The sequence below is a fragment of the Urtica dioica genome, chromosome 3 (assembly GCF_054948205.1).
Source record: "Urtica dioica subsp. dioica isolate 48M chromosome 3, U.dioica_male_clone48M_v1_H2, whole genome shotgun sequence".
Taxonomy (NCBI): Eukaryota; Viridiplantae; Streptophyta; class Magnoliopsida; order Rosales; family Urticaceae; genus Urtica; species Urtica dioica.
This window is the reverse complement of record NC_142758.1, coordinates 2910424-2935146: the sequence shown is the minus strand read 5'-3', so window position 1 is coordinate 2935146 and position 24723 is coordinate 2910424. Positions and strand designations below refer to the sequence as shown.

The following is a 24723-nucleotide window of genomic DNA, read 5'->3' as shown; positions in this document are numbered from 1 at the left end:
AGTTATAATCTGTATGAGCATCAGTATAGTTCTGAAAGGTACTACAGACCAAACAAGAAGAAGAAGAAGGAGAAGAAAGGATAGAGAGAGGTTATTGTTTTTGTTTTTATTTGAATATAATTATAAATTAATTTTTTTATCAAAATTTGTGAGATTTTTACACGTGTCATTGTATTTAACTTTAAGGTCGAATAACTCAATAAATAAAAATAAAAATAAAATAAAAAAAGTTATAGGTGGGTCACGTACCATGTGCATGTGTATACTGCAATTGCTGAACTTGAACTTATGCTAGAAGCAAAAAAGAAAAAGTTGTTGGACTAGACTAAAACTCTAAAAGTAATGAGAGAGATACTTGCGTGTAGGATTAAAACTCTAAAAGTAATACGTGGACCACATCTTCTCTCATTTCTCTTCTTCTAAAGGTCTGGGAATCTCAACTCGCAATTTTTCATGGTAAACATGAGAAAATGAATGTGCGGAAATCTAGAAAATCCGGTTTCCAACCAATTTCCCCGATATTTTAACAAAAAATCAAGTAATTAGTCAACTAAAATGCTTGATATTGTTATATAGTCAAAATAAAGCTAAAAAATAAAACGTTTGATACGAACTTGTAGTAATCGTACAAAATAAATGAAAAAATTAATAAAAATAGAGCCCTAGCTAGGTTACTTCAACCCATATTCCAATATCTCCCTTCATCCGAATCCATACCAGCCACACACCAACAGCTGAATCCTGGCTAGCTACCTCTTATCGGCCACGCACAAATGGCTTCCAAGGGCCGATTCCCTACTAGCTGTAGATGAGTGGCCACATAATCCCCACTTCCAATCGGGCATAGATGAATGGCCACCAACAATTAACTCCCCACGGGCCAATTCATGTCTTCCACTAATGGTTGGCTACCAATACTAGTCTCGACCATGAGGTTGATGGGAAGGATTCCCCACCAAACATATTTTGGTAATTACCTGTTAATTGTAAATGAATAGAAAGAAATTGACATTCTTATTATATGATTAAACATAAGAGTTGTTTTCATTATCGCCTTTCGCGGTAACTAGCTTGGATGCTTATAATATATGCACGAGTAGCTAGATCAAAAACCACATATGAGGTCTGTGAGAATAGGTTCACTCACTGAGAGCATTTTGTATATGTTGTGTGTACACGATCTGGAAAAGACTTTGGCTAGCTGTGCCATTTAAGTAAATGATATGACACACGTGTCAAGGTCACAAACTTTGAGGTTGTACATTTAGGATGTTTGATTCATTTGTTCACACCTAGAAATATCTCTATGTACATATGTTTTGGAAGTTTGTGATATGATCACGAGGAAAGAGATTTATAGATATGAAATCAAGCTTTCATGAAAGAGAGTAAATTTTCGCTCACCTAATAACCGAATCTAGAATATTGATTGTGCACACTTTCATAATAAGATTAACGAAATAATATTTCACTAGGGAGTCAGTGGTACAAGGGATAATATGAAGCTCGAATGATATAATGGTTAATACACCCTTCTTGTTACTATGGGACCCCGGAGGATTGATATACTCGTGTACTTGATGGAAACTTCGTAAATATATCGAATAAATATACTTCTTGTAATACCGAGAGTGCAATTTCAGGATTTCAGTGAAATCTTCACGAGGTATAATAAAATGAAAGAAAAATGGAATTGGATGTTCGCATTTTATTCGTGTATGTTTCAACTCTAGTCGTTAGGCTCGTAGTTCCTGAGTCGGCTCTGATATCATGAATTGAGATACTCTAGTAGTAATACTATAGTAAAGTCACTCTGAAGTTTTGTCCTACACAATTTCAACTATTGTGTAATTTGATTTTTTCTGTTAAGATATATTTCTTCAAAATGTTCCCCTATTTCCCATAGAGTTAGCCCATTTTGGTCCCACTTCGTCCGAAGAACAACTTGGAAGACATGGGTCGATATCTGAAGATTAAATCATCCAGGTTTCAGAATCAACGAGGAGATTAAACATCCATGAATTCAGTGATTTAGAATCTAAGAGGAAATTTGCATCGAATTTAGAAGCGGCGGAGGAATGAAAAACTCCATGCAAGTTTTTTTTTTTTTTTAAGAAAAACACCGGGATAATTATCGTTGTTTTCCCATTAAATAGCATAATTATGAAATCTAGAGGCTGGTTAATTAAAATTATATTTATTCTACAATTTTAGCATGACGATTCCCAACAGATGCCATCCGAAGGCAACCAACCACCAATATCGGTTTGACCCCAAGCGGCGAACCACAAAATTAGACGTAAGTCTTGGCCCCCGGCTACGGTCAACAACACATCCCACAAGCATAAGCCAAGGGCCAAGACCAAGGACTACCATAGAGGCCTTGGCCCAACCCCAAAGGACCACTCGGATCGCTCAACCAATCCATCACGACTACCGTCGGTCGCTCCCAATGCTGCATCCCACTGACACACTTCATCAACGCCGTCCACCATCGTCGCCCCACCGACATCACTCGTACGAAGGTCCGACATACACGTATGGATTCATGCCCAAACTATCTTGAGCAAAATCGAAAACTTTCCAAAATATCGAACCATTAAAAATATCTCGAGATCAGATTGCAGGGGCCAAAATATCTCAATCAATTGCATATCATGTTAAGAGACATCAAGCCAAAAATACTTTGTCGTTAAAAATAAGAAAACAACAAATCAATATGAAAGATGAATATCGCTTTAAATAAATCATTTAATGGGCTGGACGCTTGTATTTAGAGTTTTATGTTTTACATGTTTGTAATTCTGTTTTACAAGTTTTCTATTATTGTTCTAATTTTCGCTAAATATTATTTGGTTTTTAATATTTAGAATTTGTCAATATATTCCCATGCATATTTCTAATAATATACCCAGATTGTGGGATCTGATCTGCCCACTGACTAGCTGAATTTGCTTTTATCAGTTTCTTTGTTATTTTAATAACTTATTTAGTTAGTTATTTATTTATTTATTAAATTCATTATCTGTTAGTCGTTACGTGTCATGATGGAGGTCGTTTCCCCGTGCCTATTTAATATAATTAATATAACATTATCGTTACTAAAAAACAAAAAAATTAATAATAAATAATAATGAAGTGGTTAGACGTGGCGCCAATAAATAATTGCCAAGTCACACAGGACCTTAAGAAGGTATTTGTCACACAGGCTGCTCTTAAAAATATATCGTGGCGTAATTGATTTATTTTGAGAACTGCGAGAAAACGTGATAGGTTTTTTTGTTGCTCACAAGAAAACGTGTAGTTTTATACTTCAATAATGCGTGTGCGATAAATATTTATATTTCCGTCTTTTCAGTGGAATATCAGAAAACATGGGAACCTTGGAGGATCCAAAATCGGTCCTAGTAGATAGGCTGCTTCAGGTTTTTTCATCTTCAATCCTTATACAATTGATATATTTTTTTTTATATATTTTTTTATTTGATGATATTAAATTGCATTTGAATGGTTTAGAACTATGAAGGCGAGAATGGGGTTTTGTACACGGGCGATGGCTCGGTCGACATTAATGGGAATCCCGTGCTGAAGCACAAGACTGGAAATTGGAAAGCATGTTACTTCATATTAGGTATTTCTCTAACCATTTTTTTTTTCTTTCTTCTAAATCTCAATTTTGGCTTAAGGTATCTGAGTTTCAAAATGAAAAAATAAAAAAAAGGGACGGAATGCTGTGAGCGTTTGGCGTTCTTCAGCATTTCAACGAACCTGGTGACTTTTCTGACGGCGAAACTACGGCAAGGAAATGTTTCTGCGGCGAAGAACGCGACGGTTTGGCAAGGCACTTGTTATCTCACTCCTCTCATCGGAGCTGCTCTCGCTGACGCTGGCCTGGGAAGATACTGGACCATCGTCGGCTTTTGCGCTCTCTACGTCCTCGTAAATTCCATCAACCCCATTTCTTTGATTTCCGCTCGAGAACCCGAGTCTTTTTTCGGCCATAGAAATACAAGACTTGTAATAATAAACAGTTGTATGCCAGTACAGAAATGGTGAAATGGGCTTCTTTTTTTTGTTTCCTGAGGAAAAGATGGTTGTTTTTCGTACAGGGAATGTGTGGTTTGACTCTCTCTGCAACAGTCCGGGCTTTGGGGCCGGAAGAGTGTATCGGTGGGTCTTTTTGTCCACCGACCACCTCAGCGCAGTACTGGTTCTTCATGTTCGCGCTTTACCTCGTTGCGCTCGGGACCGGTGGTATCAAGCCCTGCGTTTCACCCTTCGGCGCTGACCAGTTCGACGACACGGACTCGAAGGAGAGGGCAAAGAAAGGCTCTTTCTTCAACTATTTTTACTTTTCGATATACATCGGAATCATCTTCGCTAGCACGGTCATGGTTTGGGTTCAGGAAAATGTTGGTTGGGGCTTCGGATTCGGTGTTCCTGCGCTGGCTATGGCCGTTGCCGTTGCTGGTTTCGTATCCGGTACTTCCTTGTACAGATTTCAGAAACCCGAGGGAAGCCCATTCACGAGGATTAGCCAGGTTTTGGTCGCTTCGTGTCGGAAGTGGAGTATCGAGGTTCCAGAAGATTCTAGACTACTATACGAATCGAGGGACATGAGCTGTAAACTCGAACACACTCCTTCGCTCAAGTAATTTACTGATAATCTTTGAACAGTTCATATTTCTCTTTCTTTCTTCTGCTTAGAGCCTTCATTGTATATATATAGTATACACTTGGCATCTTCTCCTTGTAAAGCTAAATTTAAGATTGAAAAAACTCAGAAGTTTCTGAGAGGTGACATGTTTCTGCTAAGTTCATTCTAGTCTCTCTGATGCGAATTCCGTGTGGTGATAAAACCTGTAAATTAGACAGTCATTCACCAAAGTTTAGATCTTGAACTAGTGAAAAACAGACCTTGTTGAAATTCTTGGTGTTCATCTTTAGGTTTCGTTCTTTAAGAGATTTTTATAGATCAAAACTCTTTTGCCAAAAAAATGTTATCCGATGGGTAATACGTTGTTTTCTTGTAACCATTAAACTTTTTTTTATTGGTGAACATGCTATTCAAAACGGTCCATAGTTTTTTTTTTTTTTCATTGCTCATGTTTTTACGAAACTCTTTTTTCTTCCTGCTGAGAGTCTTCACGGCGTACTTTTAAGCTATTTCGAGGCAAGTTCTTTGGATCTTGAACTAGTAAAAAAAAACCCACCGATGTTGAAACTGTTCGAGTTTTTTTTCTTTTTCGAGTGAACGCTCTTCCTGTTGAGATTTCGGCATGTTATATCTGATGTGCGATATGATTTTGTTGTCGCAAGGTTTCTCGACAAAGCAGCGGTGATACCCGACTCGCGAACCAGCAATCCGTGGAATCTGTGCAGCGTAACCCAAGTGGAAGAGGTCAAGGCTCTTCTCCGGCTGTTTCCGATCTGGGCGACCGGGATCGTCTACGGCGCAGTCTACGCCCAAGTCTCGACCTTGTTCGTGGAGCAAGGCACGGTGATGGACACGCGAATCGGGTCCTTCTCGATCCCGCCCGCCTCCGTGTCGACCTGCGACGCGATCGGCGTTCTCGTGTTCCTCCCGATATACGACGCGCTATTGGTCCCCTTGGCTCGGCGCTTCACCGGGGAAGAGAACGGCTTCTCGGAGCTCCAGAGGATGGGGATCGGGCTGGCCGTTTCGACGCTCCCCGTGATTTGCGCTGCGCTTTTGGAGACCGCTCGGCTCGGCCGAGCCGCCACGGAGCTGAGCGTTCTCTGGCAAGTGCCTCAGTATTTTCTCATGGGCATCTCCGAGGTGTTCGCGTACGTTGGGCAGCTCGAGTTCTTCTACGAGCAGTCCCCGGATTCGACGCGCAGCCTCTGCACGGCCATGATGCTTTCGACGCTCGCTTTGGGGTATTATCTGAACTCGTTTATCCTCACCGTCGTGACTCGAATCTCGACTAGAGGCGGGCGAGCCGGTTGGATTCCGGATAATCTCGACGAGGGTCACCTCGACCGCTTCTTTTGGCTCTTGGCGGCTCTTAGCCTTGTCAACTTCTTTGTTTACGTTGTCTGTGCCAAGAGATTCAAGCCGAAAAAAGCTTCTTGTTGAAACCAAAAACAAAAAGACCTAGTCTGAGCAGCACTAGTTATATATATACTGAAATCGAGTAATAAAATGCTCAGAAAAGCCGTAGGCCTGTTGTTTTTAATATATATATTTTTAAACGATATCATTTAGCAAACTGAAGATTTTTCTTTTTGTTGGTAATTTTGACTCGTAAGGGTTGTACATCTATTTTCATTGTACAACTCTTTACTGTATGCAACAGGGGTATACTTGTGTTTCTCATAGTCTCGGATCATCATTGTGCTTGCTTGAGGATCTTATCATTGTGTTTCTCGTAGTTTACTTGTTATCATCCATAAACACTCGCTTTAATATATAAATAATGTATCTCAAAATATTTGTTATTTAGTATAAATATATATATATATATATATATATATATATATATCTATTTTTTTCATTTTTATTAATTGTTGAAGTGAGATTGCTATCGATCAATAGTCACAATGCTCAATACATGGTCAACTTGCTAAGCACAACTCCTTAACCACTTTCTCGAAGATCCGGACAACGCAGACCGTTGATAACACAACTCCTCTGCCGCTTCCTCGAGACCGGGTCAAAGGCAATACATGACCCCTAGGTAAGCAGCGAGATCCCATTCCGACGCATGACATGGCTCCGAAGAACCGGAGCTATAAATAGGAGACTTAGGAGCATATTTCCGCATGTTACAACCTGTTATCAATCTTTACAATCATCCTATGTTCTCGATCTCGTCGTTCATTACTTTCACTCGTTATTTTCGTTTGTTGATCATTATTTAGATTCAATAGAAACTCAAAAAAAACTTTAATTAAAAGCACATCGATGTAAAACTAGCCCATTATTTTCAAAAGTCTTTATGCTTATACCTCACTTCTCATTTTTATTATGAAAATAAGTCGTTTCATGTGTGGATTTATTATTATGTCCTTCTTTCACAAGTCGTTTAATGTGTGGAAAGATAATATTTGCGAAAATGGAATAAAATTAAGTATAATTTTAAAGTATGTTATTCAAATATCTAGTCAATGGTCTATTTTAAAAATAATTTTTTTAATTTTTAAAATTTTTTATGCAAACCTTTTGAGCAAAAACAAATGGGTCACTTTATAACATGCGTCATTTTTCATATTTTACAGCATTTAACTGGTAATCGTTTTTGTTTTTGTTTTTTTTTTTTTTAAATACCCTTGTGTTTCAGAAATTTAGTCAACAATTTTTGAAATATGATCAACAACTATTGAAACTGATTAACTGTTATTAAAATCTAGTTAAAATTTATTAAAATATAATAAATAACTATTTAAATTTGATTTAACTGTTATTAAAATCTGATCAACAACTATTGAAATCTAGTTAACTGTTATTAAAAATATTTATTTATGAAAATTAAAAAATTTAACGGCTAATATTAATTTCTTTTATAAAATAACTTTCGACTATTTTTTTATTATAAAATTACTGGTTTCTCCTCCCTTGCGAGAGTAAAGGCAAATATGCATTTCCCATTAAGCCCATAGGGACTGTAAATTCGGCCTTTAATTTTCCCACTTCCTATGTCTGTCTGTCTTTCGGTGTATCACGCCTTTCAAACAGATATATTATATTAAAAAAAAAAGCTGCCTAGGAAAGTACGCTAAGCGACGTCAAGTTCCTATCTTCTATAATAAGAAAAACAGATATAAGGAGTTACTTATATTATTAAAATATGGGAGATGAGACCCATTTATCAAATGTTTCTTATCTGTTGGGTTTCTTTTGATTCAATTTAATGTATCATTATTTATTTTAATTACATATATACGTTAGGGAGAGAGGGAATCTACAGAGAAATGGGTTCGCAAGGGGACGTTAGATCGCTTTTGGAACACGGCCTTCTTCAGGTTTATAATCCTTGTCTTGATTTTGCAGAAATTTGTCATGAGTTCATCTTTTGAAAATTTTCATTCATTACAGCTTGTTCATAGATTTTTCGGATAGGGTATTTTTCTTAGAATCTAGACCTTAATCCATACTAGTTTCAGACAATCGATTGGGTTTTATCTTTGATGTAGAGAATTTGGAATTATGAATTTGGGCAAGTCTTTGATTGTATTGATTTTCAGAAATATCTAATTTGGATTCTTTGCAGTGTAAAGAGAAATTTTATCTCGCTGTGGTTGACTTTAGTTTAGTATATGAAACGGGTTCGTTTTCAAGTTTTGATTTGTATACGCTTGGAGCAATGAGGCTTTAGAAGGAGCGAGACAATAAAATGATTTCAAAATAGCTCAAAAAATTAAAAATAATAAAACAAGCTGATATCAAATAACTAACACTGGTAACTTCTGCTTAATGATGCTCATAACTTGAAAAATATAATACCCTGATTTCAAATTGAAATTCTGTGTGATTATATCAGGATGATTGTCTTTATCCTTACGTAGTTGCTCTTTCTACTTGGTTATTGTATGATTTCCCTTGACAGAAAAAGAAAGAGTACCTAGAACTCATTTCTAGAATACCTAGTTCAGATTTATTTGTTGACTTTTAGGACGAAGAAGGCGATGGACTTTACACTGGCGATGGCTCGGTTGACATAAAAGGAAACCCTGTGCTGAAGCAGAATACCGGGAACTGGAAAGCGTGCCCTTTTATTCTAGGTTTTTGCATCTAGTGTCCCGTTTTTTTTTATTTTATCTCGCTTCGAGATTGAAATAACTCGGGTCTTCTTTTATGTACTGAACATTCAGGCACGGAGTGTTGCGAGCGGTTGGCGTACTATGGGATCGCCACCAATCTCGTAACGTATCTGACTAAGAAACTGCACGAAGGGAACGTGGTCGCGGCCAGAAATGTGACGACGTGGCAAGGGACTTGCTATCTCGCCCCACTCATCGGTGCCATTTTGGCCGATGCTTATTGGGGACGCTATTGGACCATCGCCGTCTTCTCTACCATCTACTTCATTGTAAGTTCGTCGTTTGTGTGCAGAATATATATGGTTTCTTTGATCAGTTTAGGAAATAAGAGTTTTGTTTAACGTTGATGCTCTCCGACCCTTTTTTCCATTGGTTTCCTTAAGAAAATGAGCAGCTTGTCTTTTGTTTAGCAAAATACCCAAGGTTTCCGAAGTAATAGTATAAGCATTAAAATTGATTGTACATAATAGAGATTCATTCAGTTTGAGAAAGAGTTTTGTTTCACGTTGTTGATGATTGCTCACCCTTTCACCAGTTGCCTAAAAAAAGAGTAACCTCATAGTGAATCTTGTCGGGGGGGAGGGGGGTAAATTAGTTATTTTTTCCTGATTACGAATAGTTTATTTCTGTAACTTGAGCATGGCAAAGAGAAAAAAGATATTCTAAGCATTAGATTAACTAATTTCCTTTGCGTGTATTTATTTATATTTTTGTATAGGGAACGTGATACTCTCCGACCCTTTTTTTTTTTTTTTTTTTTTTTTTTTTTTTTTTCCATTTGTTTCCTTAGAAAAAGAGTAACCTCATAGTGAATGTCGCCAGGGGAAGGGGGTAAATTAGTAATTAATTTCTGATAACGAATAGTTTATTTCTTTAACTTGAGCATGGAAAAGAGAAAAAAAAAAGGATATTCTATACATAAGATAAAGTAATTTTGTTTGTGTGTAATTTTTATTTATTTATTTTTTATACAGGGAATGTGTACATTGACACTTTCAGCGTCTCTTCCGGCGCTGATACCGCCAGAGTGCACGGGCCTCGATTGCCCGGCCGCCAGTCCAGCCCAATACGCAGTGTTCTTCTTCGGCCTGTATCTGATCGCCCTCGGGACCGGCGGAATCAAACCGTGCGTCTCATCCTTTGGCGCAGATCAGTTTGACGACACGGACTCGAAGGAGAGGGTGAAGAAAGGATCTTTCTTCAACTGGTTCTACTTCTCGATAAACATCGGGGCTCTGATATCGAGCAGTCTCTTGGTGTATATCCAAGACAATGCCGGTTGGGGTTTAGGGTTTGGGATTCCCGCTCTGTTCATGGGAGTCGCCATAGCCAGCTTCTTCGCCGGAACGGGTCTCTACAGATTCCAGAAACCCGGGGGAAGCCCTCTCACCAGGATGTGCCAGGTGTTGGTCGCCTCTTTCCGTAAATGGAGTTCTCAAGTCCCCGAAGACAGTACTCTCTTGTTTGAGACGCAAGACAAGTCCTCTGCCATCGAAGGAAGCCGTAAAATTGAGCACAGTGATGAACTACGGTCAGTTATCTTCTTTACCTATTTCTCACTAGTGTTTGTCCAGTAATTTTGTTGATTTCTTGTTCAGAGTTTTTAAATTAGACTTACTTAGCTATATACTTGACTACAAATTCATTCATTTAAATTGGCTATTTTTTTTATTAGGGTCCATTAGGAAAATAACCAACTTAAACGTTTGACATTGCTAAATAACCAACGTTTGGTTAATCTTAGGTAAATAGTCATTTTCAGACGTAATAGCCATTATGATAATGTCTTATAGGAGAGTATAGAGGGAATTGCCTTACCGGGTTATGATGTCATTTCGTATCGTATCAAATGTTGGTGTAAAAACAGTATTATCTTAACATCTAAAAATCATAATTAAAAAAAAAAAAAAACTCGAGTTGATGTGCAGGTGCTTGGATAAGGCGGCGGTGGTAACGGAGGCGGAGAGGGAGAGCGGGAACTTTTCGAACCCGTGGAGGCTGTGCACGGTGACGCAGGTGGAGGAGCTGAAGATCCTGATCCGAATGTTCCCGATCTGGGCGTCCGGGATCGTCTTCTCGGCGGTGTACGCTCAGATGTCGACCATGTTCGTGGAGCAAGGAACGATGATGGACACGCGGATCGGGTCCTTCACAATCCCACCCGCCTCCCTCTCGACCTTCGACGTCGTGAGCGTCATCTTCTGGGTCCCCGTCTACGACCGCATCATCGTCCCCATCGCCAGAAGCTTCACCGGAAAAGAGCGAGGCTTCTCCGAGCTCCAGCGCATGGGGATCGGCCTCTTCCTCTCCGTCCTCTGCATGTCCGCCGCCGCCGTCGTCGAGATCCAACGGCTGAGGATCGCCGGAGATCTCGGCCTCACCGACGACCCCGTCCCCGTCCCCATCACCATCCTGTGGCAGATTCCGCAGTACTTCTTGCTCGGAGCCGCGGAGATCTTCACCTTCATAGGGCAGCTCGAGTTCTTCTACGACCAGTCGCCGGACGCGATGAGGAGTCTCTGCAGCGCTCTGTCGCTCCTCACCACCGCGCTGGGGAACTATCTCAGCGCTTTTATTCTCACGGTCGTGACTTACTTCACGATGAAAGGTGGGTCGCCGGGGTGGATTCCCGACAATCTGAACCAGGGTCGGCTCGATAACTATTTCTGGCTCTTGGCCGGACTCAGCTTCTTGAACATGTTGATCTACACGGTGTGTGCCATGAGGTACAAGCAAAAGATCCGGTGAGATAAGGAAGTCTACTATATTTCACTGGCCTGTAAATGAAAGCAAAAATTTCCTGGAATTATATGGATTTCCTTTTTACGCTTTCAATATTTTTAAGTTGGAAGAAAGATGTTTGTTGTTTACGATCAAGTTCCTGTTCTCTCAAGACAAGAATCGGAATATATACTGGTCCATATTTCTCTTTTCTTGTGAATTTAATGGTAATCATTTTAGCTTATATAAATACCTGTATACTGAAATCCAACAAAATAATTAAACTCTGATTTTCATATCCTGCAATAAGTATTGGGAAACGGAAGAATCTATTAGTCTTTGATACTCATTCTCAACTAAAATGTTAATTTGGTCATTTCTATTAATAAATCGGAGATAGAATATTTTGCAACAATTTTTACACTCTTGTAAATCTTTTCTTACGAGGCTCCGTCAATCTTTGAAATCCTCTCTCAGTTGGGCATTTAATAGCATTGCCTTTTATATTTCAGCTGGGCATTTAATATCACGTCTCTCTCTCTCTCTCTCTCTAGATTCATCAATCTCTGAAACCCTTGCGTCTTTCTCGAGCTTCACTTTCTTGGTTTTCACAGCTTTCGATGGAGACTCTCTCGTCGCCATTGCTACGCCCAAAGCTCAAGCTCAAGGTCTGACGGCCATATCTGCGTTTTTTTGCTCAAGCTCAAGCTCTAGGTTCGACATTTTCTTTACTTTGAATTATTTGATATTTTATTTTTTTTTAATACTCCCTCTCTGAAAAAATTCTCTCCTAAAAAAATAATTTTTTATGTGCTTTAAAAGTTTATCTGGATTGTAAAATATTTTTGAAGTTGTGGCGTATACTAGACCCTCCACGTAGTTTGTCCGAGAGAACGTTGTAATTGGGTTGTTCGAGCTGTCAGAAAGACTAACACGTCCATATTTGAGATTATAAGGTAAACTGTCTTTGTTGAATTATGTATGGTATTAAATTCTTGGTAATCTTTCCGTCATCTATGTCAGCAAATGATGCCAGTTGTTGACAACAATGTAAACAAATGATTTTAGTTTGTTGACATAGAGTCCAACAAATGATGTCTGTCGTTGACATAGTTGTCAACAAACAATGTAAATTTTTCACATCTGTCTACAACTTCCATCATTTGTTGACATAGATGTCAACAACATACATCATTTATAGTATATCTTGGAAACTAAGTATGCCATTTTCATGTTTTAGGTTTTACAGTGACCTCAGCTGTGCCTTAAGCGTCAGGCAAGGACGTCATCCGCAAGCGACATGTGGTTTAATAAGAGAGGCAGTGGATCATAAGTATCCGGATCCCACCATAGGAATGTGCAGATCGAAAGAGAACATGAGTTACATGTAGTGGGATTACGGTGTCTTACAAAAAAGCTTGGCGGTCCAGAGAGAAAGCTCTACAATCCCTCTACAACACTGACAAAGAGTTGTACGCGAAGCTTCTTAAGTTAAGGTCAAGGATTAAAATTCCGGGGGAACCGGACGGGAACTGATCCGGTTCCCCCTTTTTTGAGCTACTCGGCACCGGAACCACCAAAACCGGAGTTTTCCGGTGGTTCCGGGGGAACCGGACCGGGATTCGGGTAGGAACCCGGTTCCCATTTCCCGGTCCGGTTCAGTTAAAAAAAAACCCGGGTATAAATACCCGGTTTCCTCTTCAAAAAACACAATTCACGTCGGTTTGAGGAGCTTCCATTTCCGCCGCGAGCTAGACGTTTTTATCCCAGATCCCGCCAAACCGCCACCTTCCCGACGCAGCCACAGCCATTTTCTCCCAGATCCCGCCGGTTCCCGGATTTCCCAGTGAGCTTCCCGGATTGAAGAAGATGAACGACGGGAAGGAGAAGAAGAAAAGGAACTTACCCACAACTCCGGCCTCTCTCACGGTCGTCGGTCTCTCACTCACTCTCTCGGACTCTCTCGCTCTTTCTCTCTCTCGTAAAATCGCTCAAAATGAGCTCTGTTTCTTTTTTTCTTTTTTTTTTCCTTCTTCCTGCGTGTTTTGGGTTGTCTCAATGTGTTCCCATTTTGTTCCCACGTTGATAAGGTTAAATGAACTTATCTCCTTTATTTCCCATGTTGATAAGTCAAAGGAATACTCTAGAAAACTTAAAATATGACTAATTCCTACTACATCCTTACTTTACTTTGCTTTTCTAGTATTCTACCACAACAACTTTTCTTTGTTGCAATTTGGTCCATTTTTCCTCAATGCTCACCACTTCGTCCATAATTAAATGGAAACGATTTAGAAAATAAACCGAGATAATTTCTCGTTGATTCTAATTTATTTTGAATATATTTAAGGTGTTTCAAAAATTATTCTCACTCTCGAGACTCTTCTTAGTACTCGAGGACTCACCGAAAATATTATTCGGGAAATTAAAATCATTCGAGTCTAACTCGAAATTCTCAACTCATTCCGAAATCTTTAATTGACCTTAAATATTTATTTTCTAAATCTAGGACCATTTCACGCTCTAGTGAAATTATAATTTGCAACAATACTAAATTCAAGGAAAAAAAACTCGTTCATTGATTCCAACGTTCACAAGACGAGTTACACAAAAAGCCTTACTTTACATGCGCATTGTTACCAATGCAAACAGGGTTAGCCCTATCAAAAGAGCAGTGTCCTAAGACACCTCAAGAAGTGGAGGATACGAGTCGAATTGAACAATAGTATTTGGTGGATTGTGTTGAACTTTATCATTTTGGTTATTAAACTTACTTTTTGTTGTGTTTGTAATTTCGTATTGTGTTGAAACATTATACACTATTTTTAATTTTATGAATTTTATCCTACGTACTTTGTATGTTTTTTTGTATATTTCTTTTCTGAATTCCCCTCGGTAAATACGGTATTTGACGGTATTCCTCTACGGTAACGGTGAGTTCAACGGTACCGGTTTCCTTTTTTTTCTCGCTTCCCCCGGCATTCCTTTATGGTACGGGGGGTTACCGGTAAATTCGAAGGCTCGGAACGGTAACGGTAACGGTATTTCGATCCTTGGTTAAGGTACATGATCGAGACTACGAATCTAGGCTTTTTATTTGACTTTGTCACTTGTGAGGGCGGCCTATTTGTTAGTTTTTTAATATCACTCATCCCATGGAGAAGGGGATGGAAGTACCTTAGACATGCGATTATCGTCGATGAAAGTCATTTGAAGAACTATTACGAATGAACGTTGTATACAGCGTGTGGGATGGACGAAAACAAGCAATTTTTTCCACTACCCCACTATGTTAGTCCTTCAGAATATAACGAGACTTGGATTTACTTCTTCGCCAAATAGAAGGACGCAATTGTAGAACGAGAGCATACAATATTTGTATATGATAGGCACGTTGGCATAATTAATGGCGTCAAGATGGTATTTCCAAATTGTTAACATGATTTTTGCATATACCATCTACATGGTAATTTGAAGACTACTTTCAAGGGTCTGACCAAGGAGGTAAAGTCAAAATTTTACAATGCCACAAAGGCTTACACTCGACAGGAATGAAAAAGCTTCATGGTCATGTTGGACTTTGAAAATCTCGAAATACGTCGATACTTGGCTAATGATGTCGGGTACCAAAGGTGAGCACGGTGTATGTTAAGGGAAAAAAGGTAATCAATCATGACGAAGAACACGGAGACATTAAATGCATTAAACGTAAAGGTGAGAGAGTTTTCAATATCGAAGTTGATGGATTGGCAGAGAGAGAGAGATATGAAATGGTTTTATGAATGCCATGAAGCCGCGGCAAAAACAACGATTCTTACACAAAAAAAAAAAACCAGGGCAAAGAAGACAAGTACCTAGGATGGAATGATTGTAAGTGTTTATTATAATTTATTAGTATTTCTGCATATAAGTTGTTGACATCTATGACAACAAGTACAGTCATTTGTTGACATCTGTGACAGGATTTGTACACTATATCAATGAATTTTTTTGTATACTAGGTGACACCATCTTCAGTCCATGAGTTTGAGGTAGTAGACAGAGAGGAGTTATATTTTCTGTTTTAAAATTAAATAATTCAAAAAATAATATTAAATTTTCTCATTTTTAATAATTTTTTGTTTAAAAATCGATCCATTTATTTTCATATTGTTACACGTTTTGATTCTGTTAAACTTAACAACGCAACGGTAACACTAAAACAAGAGAATAAGTAGTTTTTTTTTTCATAAAAGAAAGATTATATAGTAAACCCATCCAGACGAAAATAATGCCTGCGTTTGGTTCAGATTAAAAAGTCTTGTTTTTGTTTTTAGAAAAAACTAAACTGCTTATCTAGTGTTTGGCAAAACTGTTTTTACAAAAAACTTCAAAAGCGATTTTAGATTTTGTACATGAGATGGAAAAACTAGGATTCTTAACTTTTAGAAAAAGTGTTTTTAAGTTTGGTATATAAATTACAGTAATATCTTCGTACAAAATATTATTTATATATATATATATATATATGTATATAAATAAGCATATTAATAATTATTATTTAATTATTAAGAACATGTCTAATTTAGTCTTTTTATTATAATATATTTATTTTAACAAACGTTAAATCAGTTTTTGTTACCAGCGACAACTGTTTTATAAACAGTTTACCAAAACGCTTTTTTTTTTAAAAAAACAAAAGTATGCTAAATGGGACCAATAGCTAATTATACCGCAATTTCCTCTAATTAGAAAGCCTAAAACTTATTATACCCCGAAAAATAAAATTGAAAATAAAATCATAGAACAAATTAACAAGCTGATAGTTAAGTCGGCGTACAGTCTTAAAAGGCGCGCGAAGGTCTCTAACGCTCTGCTTTTTTTCGTCTTCTCTCATCGGCCTTTCCATTTATATTTTGTTTCTTTTCCGAGTCTTAAGCAGAAATGACTAGAGAATCGCAAGCCATGGATAAGGTAAATATAATCATTGAATTATTTTCTTGGTTTTTTTTTTCCTCCTTTGTTTCTTTCTTCTCTCGCCGATTACTTACCCGAGTGTATCTGCAGTACAAAAGATTGGGATGCGAAAACATCGGAACTCAATCGGGAACGACTAAGTTCATATACATTGACACGGAGACTGGCCAAAGAGTAGCCTTTCACAGCCTCGTTCTACGACCAGGTCCGTCCGATGGAGATCCTAATAACAAAGAATTTGGGGTCCCATTAATGACAGTAAGAGAAGTCTCTTTTCACAAGGTATTAGACCACGAGAATGTCGCAAGGTACGAACCCGAAAGTTCTTACCTTCGAATTATTTTAACAAATTTACTGTTTCGGTTGTCATTCCATTACTCTTACTTTCTCGAGTTAATTCGCTTTTTGGCGATCAGATTGGTCAATATAGACTACGATCCGGGTGATGGTTTTGTTCGTCTCATATTTGAGTACCCTGGAATGAATCTGATTAAATTCTTGAAAGAGCATCCGGTGAAGGCCGGCGATCCGAAGCTCATCAAAGTGAGATGACTGACGAAAGATTTGAATTTTATGTTTGTATTCTCTTTATGATGAGTTTATTGTTGCCTAACAATGACTTTTTTTTACATAGCTTTGCTTTTAAAAAAACGCTTTTAAATTATGCTTTTGAACAAAACTGTTTTTTTCCAAAAGCTACGAAAATCTAGCTTTTTCAATTTTCTTCATTATTTTGTAAAAACACTTTTCAACTTTTACTAAAACGGTCGGGCTATTAGAAAAAGCTAAAAGCATGCTTAATAAGCTATGCCAAACACAGCCAATATAATCATCACTAAATTCCTACCAAACCCAAAGATCATTGTGTCATTACTCAATAATACTAGACTTTTCTAATGCATAATTGAAAACGGTTCCAATTAAGTACCAAAGTAGATTAATTAACTCACAAATGTTGTTTTGAGTTTCACTGCAGAAGCTTTTACATCAGCTTCTCTCTGGCATTGCCTATTACCACTCCATCAAAGCAGCCCACGGAAATTTGAATGCTAGAAACGTGTTGATCGACCTTGAAAATGAGAAGTTGAAGATAACAAACTTCCCATTGGTATTGAATTTCGTATCATAAAAAACCTTCGTATTTTTAAAGCTAAAATAACTACTTTCAGTCACACATGTTTTGTTTTTTTTTTTTTTTTTTTTTTTTTTTTTTTTTTTTCAATCCAGGATATAAATGTTGAATGTCACAAAGCACCCGAGCTTCTCATGGGCTCCAATGTGTTATCACTGCCTGCTGATATGTTTTCCTGTGGTTGTCTCTTCGGCGAAATGATGAAAAAAGCGCCTTTGTTCCGTGGCTCAAGCGACGCTGCTCGGAGACTAAGCATTTTCAAGTACGACACATTTTATGCTTATTCTTTGTTTCGAACTAAAGTTTTTTTTCTGTCTTTTAACACCAATGATATTTTTTCTACGTTTGGTTTAGTCTCTTAGGTACACCATCAGAAGAAAACTGGCCTGATGCAATGCTGCAATATGGAGACCCTGAGCTGGAAAAGATTGAACCCAAGGTACTTTTTAATCTTTAACTAAACCCTCCTCGTTGTAACATTTTTTTTTATGTGACTTAGGAGCTGAAAGAAGTGTTCCCTGGGCTTGAAGAAGATGGTCTTGATCTTCTTTCGGTAAGTTTGTTGAGTGACGTACAACTCTTATTTGTTTCTTATGAACTGGAGTTTATTAAAGTGTGATTGTCTTTTCATTTTCTTTACTTTCAGAAATTGCTTTGTTTGGATCCAGTGAAAAGGATAACTGCTGCTGATTCTCTTAAGCATCCCTACTTCAAAGATGTTAAAGATTGAAACTTGACATGGGAATATTTTCCATATTTATACACATTTTTTTGTCTATTCCATTCCAAATACCTTTTTAGACTTTTGAAGAAGCTTTGGCTCTTATAGTCAAGATCAATCATAAACATTTTTAGGATTTAATTAATTGTTCTCGTACTTCGTACTTCAGGCGTTGTTGAGAATAAGTCGCGATTTTTTAGGGATATTGACACTAATATTATCATTCTGACACCATTTTACAAAAAAGAACCAAAACTCTAAATTAACTCATGCCCAATTAACACACCTATTACTAAATTACTTGTGCAAAGACCCTCATGCCCTTTACTAAAATCAACTCATGCCCAATTTTTTCCTCCATCTTTTTTCCCCCTTTTATTTCCGTTTCTCCACCCCTCTCTGCATTTGTTACCTCCGAAACCTAACTCCATCTCTGATTGGATCCGGCTGCGGCTCCCGATGCAGAATATACATGCTCTTTGTGATAAAAAAAAAATAGAGTTTTTGAACGCAAAACCCTTATTTTCTTCTCGGGTTTACCGAAGGATAACTCATAAGTCATGAGAGACCCAATCAGCTCATCAACTTTCATCTTAGAAAGATCATGCACTTCTTCAATGACAGTAATCTTCATGCCAACTCTTTCAAGAAGAAACCTTAATATCTTTCAAACGAGCTTTTCTTCAGACAACTCTACTCCAAGAGAGTAAGACTCACTGGCGATATCACGGAGACGGACATTGAATTCATATATAGTCTCCTATTCAAGCATATGCATAGCTTCAAAATTGGTGGTGATAAGATGGAGTCTCGAGCTATGCACTTTGGAAGTCCATTCACAAGCAACTTCAAGGATCTTCAATGCCTCCTGAGCGCTCTTACGGGTATTAATAAGCCATAAAATATTCTTGTCAACACCATTGTAAATAGCATTGAGAACACAAGAGTTACCAAGAGCAGCCTCATCTTTTGCATAGTACCAGTCTTTCTTAGGCTTAAATGAGACAACATGGCTAGTCTCATCCAAGATGGTGGGAGGAGACGACCCTTTAATAATAGATTCCAAGTCTTACTGTCAACAGACTTGAGAAATGCGCACATGCGAGCTTTCCAATATGCATAATTTGTCCCGTCAAGCAACGCTGGACGATTTATTGAGCTGCCTTCCCTGGTATTATCCAACACAAACTGAAACGGTCAACAACACAAGGAACACACCATAGATATTGGGTGCCCCGCTCTGATACCAATTGAAATTATGTTTAGTCAGAGACAAGATGTCAGACACAATGTAGAGTTAATGTATGTGAAAATATGTTCCGATGCAATATATGGAAAATATAGAGCAGTGCGTAAAAGTTAATGACAAAAGGAATGGTAACACATTTCGGTGAAGCCTCAATTACTTTGGTGGGAAGTTTGTCTAGAAAAAATGAAATTCACTATATGAAAAGTAGTCAATAGTACACAATGGTCTTATATTCACGATCCCTGCTTCAAGGACATGTTCCTATACTACTCGTGAATTTCAACACATCAGAATCTTAGTTCTTCCCGCTTCCACTCTGAAATACTCCGACGCTTTATGAGATAGGAATAACATCTAGAGGGTCACACCACACACACTACATAAATAGTTTCTCAGTTCGTCGATCTTGCACATCTAGGAACCCTAAATGCGTTTAGAGACCACTAAGGGCATAACCTTTTCTTTTATAGTGGTCAACACCCATGGAAGTCGAATTAAGGTTTCTTTACCCATTCGCGCGAATAAAATATACGTAGAAGGTCTTCCACGTAGCATTCTTACGAAGCAGGAAACTTGCCAGAGATACAAATTCTGCGTACATCGGCCAAGATGTCTCAACATATCCTGTACGCTCGATTGAATCAGTGAGATGTTTATTGAAACAATAAACAATAAAAAAAATATTATTTGAATCATGAAAATTATTATTTTATCGATAAAAAATTTAGACACACTAATTTTGCGATTAATTTAGAAAGCGATTTTTTTTTTTTTTTTTCAGACTTCTCTAAAAATACAAAAGAATAAAAGCCCAAGCAGAGGGAATGGAAATGACCCGACCCGAGATACAAGTAGAAGAGGAGGTCCGTAAAGAACAAACCCGAGTACATACAAACCGCAACCAGGGAAAATAAAACCCCAAAATCGTGACCGGAGAAGAGAGAGAGAGAGAGAGAGAGAGAAATCATGAGCGATCTGGCGCAGGGATCGTCGAAGAAGATGATAGCGACGCAGGAGGAGATGGTGGAGGCGCGAGTGCCGCTGGGTTACAGAGACCAGTGCGCTCACCTTCTGATCCCTCTCAACAAGTGCCGGCAATCGGAGCTCTATCTTCCATGGAAGTGCGAGGACCAGCGTCACTCTTACGAGAAGTGCGAGTACGAGCTTGTCATGGAGCGAATGCTTCAGATGCAACGCCTCCGCCAAGCGGATCAAACCTCCATTACTCTTGCCCACGCCTCTTAGTGAGTTCACCATCTCTCTCTCTCTCTCTCAATTCGAATGGTCTTGCCATTAGATTTAGGCTTTTGAACCATGGATTATCATCACTGAAATTCATAGCAGAATTTGAACACATAACTAGTTTTAGACGTCTATTTTTCTTTTGTGTCATGGATTAGGGCTTTTTATTACTATTTTTGTGTCAAATAATGTATTTAGGATTTTTTCTCTGCCGTCTGAAATCGTGATATCAATTGAATCTATTTTGATGAGAAGAATGTGCCTAAAATTTTCATCAGAGTTGGGATGATTTGCGCGCAATAGGTGTATTCATGCCTGTGTTTAGACCTTATCAGTAATTTATTTTCTGATAGTTGATGGTGATTTGAATTGGGTTCAGTACTTAGAGGCGTCTTCGATGACTGTCTTCCAATATCGGTCTTGTATGTAGAATAAAGGGGATTCCTATTGCACTCTAGCTTTCGTTGATGTTGCCACGTGGATTAGGGGTTTTTGAACCATTATTTAACATTTTTGAAACTCATAGAAGAATGTGGACAAATTAGTTTTAAATATCTAGTTTACTGTTGTATGGAGGATTATGTTTTTTATTTATTTATTATTTAATCACATATAATATCTAGGGTATACGATTTTTGCCCAGCCATTAGAATTTTTGTATCCATCGAATCAATGCCTTATAATGCTGATCAGAAGTATGGACTCAACAGGTGTATTCAGGTCTCCGTATTTAGCCCTGATTAGTAGTTTTTCTCTGGTAGTTGATCGTATTTCAAATTGGGTTTAACATTGTGTCTTTGGCAATTCTCTTTTAAAGTCTGTCTCTTGTTTTTTTTTTTTTTTTTTTTTTTTTTGTAAAAAAGAACTTTTTCTTTTTTGTTCGTCACATTAAAATTTAGCTGCTGTTTTAAGATTCTATATGGATGCTCCATTTTTTTGCCCTGATATTGAAACGGCTCATAGACGGTCGTTTATTAAGAAATTTCGTTAGTATACACAGATGTGCAATTCTGGTTGGTATTTGAAGTGTTAATCAATATTCAATAATATTCTTTGATGACTTGAACCTGAAAGAAATCGGGATGAGTTTCTGATCTGCCGTGTTTAACATTTGGGGAATTTTAGTGACTTTTATATCCCCTATTGTTTTGTCAATACCGCTTCTAGGGTGAGCCTAATGGATTAATAAGATAGAGATATTTTTTTTCCCTTTTTTTTGGTGATATGTCTAAATATCAGTCCTCCTTACAGAAGTAGTGTTTTGGTTTGAGTCATGGGTGGGATCCTGATTCGGAGGAAAAACTTGTAACTAGAAAGAGATCAATAATTAACTACAATGGAAAAAGGTTGTTTTTAACTTTTTTTTTTTTTTTTGAAGGCAGCTTTGCTGCGGTGGGGATTGAACCCACGACCTCCACACAGGAGGTGGTGTGGAATTACCACTATTGTTTTTAACTTATTATTAGAGAAAGTTGAGTGTTGGAAATTTTATTCATCAGCGGGTAGGCATCTGTTGTGTAGACTGCTAAAATGTCAAGGTATATGGTTTTTCAGAAGTAATAATGATTTCGTTTTCGTGATTCCTATTCCGTATCTTATATGAGTCTTGATGAAATTTGCTAATGGAATGCGATTGGAGTGTGTTGTATGTGAACTATGAGATTATCACAAGCTTACAAGAAGGTTGTTTTCTCCAAAGAAACAAGTATCCAGTTTCGAAACAACAATTGCTTTGCACTTCCCTCTCTCCTTCTCTACATCTATCTTTATTTTTTTTTATAAATATATTATTGTAATTGCAATGCCGCCAAATATTTTTCTTCTCTTCTCTTGATCTGATTTAACTCCAACACGCTTCTAGTCTCTATGACTAATTTTTTAAAAATATGTATTGTATTGCATTGTTTAAAAAGGCGTTTTCAAGGCGCGCCTTGAGGCGAGGCGGTCGGAAAAAGCCTCAAGGCTTAAGCCTGGAAAAAAAAAAGTCAACTTGCGCCTTTTGGTTTTTAGGCGTGCGCCTTATGCGTAAGCCCTGAAAATTTTCGCCCAGAAACGCATGAAATAGGGCAGTTTTTTTTTTATTTTTTTTTATTTTTTTTTAAGGCCCAATTTAAAAGTTTGGGCTTTTTCTGGGCCTTTTTTGGTTTTTTTTTTTCAGATAAAAGATTAATAAAACGTAAATTAGGTTTTTTTTTAACACCTAACCTGAATCGTAAGTCTAAAACTAGTATTTCAGGGTTTTCATTATCTGATATAGATTACTCTAAAATTGGTCTAAAACGATTAAGGTTTTTTTGGGCTTTCTTTGTTAAACTAGTATATGAAGGTTAAAACTTAGCATTATCGGTCTAAATTTATTTTGGGATGATTCCAGATTATACAAAAAAATTAATTTATGCCTATCTTTCGAGGCTTACGCCTCGATACGCCTCGAGGCTTACGCCTTGCCTCAAAAACAGAAATCGCCTCGAATACCGTTTACGCCTTTTAAAACATTGTTGTATTGTATATGCATATTATCGGAACTGTGTGCTGTTGATTTTTTCATATTTCCCTTAATTGAAGGCTTGTTTGTGAAAGTATCCTAGCTCATGGAAGTAAATACTTTTTATCATCTATCTTTTTAGGGCTTCCAATTCAGAAGTTCCATATTGGATCTGATGAATAGGTACACATTTTATTTGGATATTTCAATTCTATGGCTTTGGCCAACATGAGGTCATCTTTGGGCGTGAATGAGTTTTGTATGTTTTCTGTGTTATTTAGCTCATAGGAAGTACGGAACTCTCTACTATGTTTTCTATGTATTATCGGTCAGTTTTATCGTTACTCTATTATCTTCTCAACATCGCTAGCATCATTCTTTTTGGTGTACATTCATCGAAAAATCTTTGCTTTCATTACTATAAGTAATGTACATTTTCCATCGTTGCTAGGTTTAGTTCCATACAACTTAGTATTGCCCTCGAAATATGGCTCTTAAGTTGATTTTGTGTGACACCTGTTATTCTTACTCCTGCAGGATACTTCTTGTTGGGCCTCGCTAAGATGTGAATGTTTTGATGCTTTCTTTGAGTCAAAGTCTTGATGAGAACTGCTTTCTTGATGTTTTGGACATTGATTTTTAAATAAAGTTCCATAAGAGTGACATTGATATTTTAACAATGTTATATTTAAGTGCATTCCATGTTTAAAAGCCCATTACCTCCTCTTGTAGTTGTATCTCAAGATGAAAAAAAAAATTAAAAGAAAATAAAATATAATTATCGCTCAGCTCTTGGGAAAACGGAAAATGAGCGTGAGTAGGACTATTTCAACTCAATAGATAGAGAGTGTTTTTACAAATGACTGTTTTAGGAGTGGTTAGATGTTTGTAGGAGTGATCAAAGAAAATAATCTGAGACAAAAATGCCTCAAAAGAACCGGATCAAATAAAACTCAAAAGCCCTAATCTAACTTCTCATTACTCTCTTACGTATTATTCTCTCACTACTTTTCTCCTTTGGTTAAAATCTCGCGCGAGATGGGGTATCTCGCGCGAGATCTTGCAAAAATGAAAGCTGCAAGAAGGGTATGAGTTTATATCGCGAATTGTTGCATTTCTCGCGAAATCTCGCGCTATTTCTCGCATCTCTCTCAATCTCGCGAGATATCTTCATTTTTCGTCCGTCATATGTTCATTTTTGCTCAAATCTCGTCATTTTCTGCGGGATAAGTGTTCGGGTGTTATTTTAATGCTTTTTAGTTGATTTTTGAATGGATTTTCCGCCCGATTTAGACTTTATATGTTGATTTTTGAATGATTTTTAGTGAAAAGTTTTCTCTCCCTCTTGCACTGCCTCTTCATGCGGTTCAATTCGAGTCCCCATAGCCTTTTTCTTCTTCACCTAACTCATCATCTCTAGGCTCAAATCATCA

General features: G+C 37.6%; 4 protein-coding genes and 1 long non-coding RNA gene across 9 annotated transcripts; all 5 read left to right on the top strand.

Moving 5' to 3' along the window:
• Nucleotides 1-3231: 3231 nt before the first annotated feature.
• LOC149402064 (protein NRT1/ PTR FAMILY 8.3-like) lies at nt 3232-6400 on the top strand. 2 transcript variants are annotated; one of them, XM_089608980.1, is made up of 5 exons: nt 3232-3425; nt 3517-3631; nt 3722-3939; nt 4110-4651; nt 5320-6400. In XM_089608980.1, exons 1-5 carry the CDS (start codon nt 3375-3377, stop codon nt 6098-6100), a joined length of 1707 nt encoding a protein of 568 aa, XP_089465106.1. In that variant the 5' UTR covers nt 3232-3374; the 3' UTR covers nt 6101-6400. The 2 variants fall into 2 exon arrangements, with proteins under 2 accessions (XP_089465106.1, XP_089465105.1); XM_089608979.1 differs by having other exon boundaries at nt 3722-4017.
• A 1264-nt stretch (nt 6401-7664) lies between these two features.
• LOC149402063 (protein NRT1/ PTR FAMILY 8.3-like) lies at nt 7665-11763 on the top strand. Its single transcript, XM_089608848.1, has 5 exons — nt 7665-7986; nt 8637-8745; nt 8836-9053; nt 9759-10315; nt 10713-11763. Exons 1-5 carry the CDS (start codon nt 7936-7938, stop codon nt 11530-11532), a joined length of 1755 nt encoding a protein of 584 aa, XP_089464974.1. The 5' UTR covers nt 7665-7935; the 3' UTR covers nt 11533-11763.
• Nucleotides 11764-12042: 279 nt separating this feature from the next.
• On the top strand, nt 12043-15308 carry LOC149402062 (uncharacterized). Of its 2 annotated transcripts, XR_016296043.1 has the most exons (4): nt 12043-12219; nt 12357-12461; nt 12746-13001; nt 14568-15308. It is a non-coding gene; the product is annotated as an uncharacterized LOC149402062 (long non-coding RNA). The 2 variants fall into 2 exon arrangements; XR_016296042.1 differs by having other exon boundaries at nt 12043-12461.
• A 35-nt stretch (nt 15309-15343) lies between these two features.
• On the top strand, nt 15344-18534 carry LOC149402061 (cell division control protein 2 homolog). 2 transcript variants are annotated; one of them, XM_089608851.1, is made up of 9 exons: nt 15344-15375; nt 16427-16458; nt 16552-16769; nt 16878-17004; nt 17438-17569; nt 17689-17855; nt 17948-18032; nt 18093-18146; nt 18240-18534. In XM_089608851.1, the coding sequence occupies exons 2-9, from the start codon at nt 16429-16431 to the stop codon at nt 18321-18323; spliced, it is 897 nt and encodes a 298-aa protein (XP_089464977.1). In that variant the 5' UTR covers nt 15344-15375; nt 16427-16428; the 3' UTR covers nt 18324-18534. The 2 variants fall into 2 exon arrangements, with proteins under 2 accessions (XP_089464977.1, XP_089464976.1); XM_089608850.1 differs by lacking the exon at nt 15344-15375 and having other exon boundaries at nt 16233-16458.
• Nucleotides 18535-20428: 1894 nt separating this feature from the next.
• LOC149402060 (NADH-ubiquinone oxidoreductase B18 subunit) lies at nt 20429-23975 on the top strand. 2 transcript variants are annotated; one of them, XM_089610220.1, is made up of 3 exons: nt 20429-20807; nt 23433-23473; nt 23828-23975. In XM_089610220.1, coding segments are annotated over exons 1-2 (279 nt in total). In that variant the 5' UTR covers nt 20429-20529; the 3' UTR covers nt 23434-23473; nt 23828-23975. The 2 variants fall into 2 exon arrangements, with proteins under 2 accessions (XP_089466346.1, XP_089466345.1); XM_089610219.1 differs by lacking the exon at nt 23433-23473 and having other exon boundaries at nt 20433-20807.
• The last annotated feature ends 748 nt before the right edge of the window (nt 23976-24723 follow it).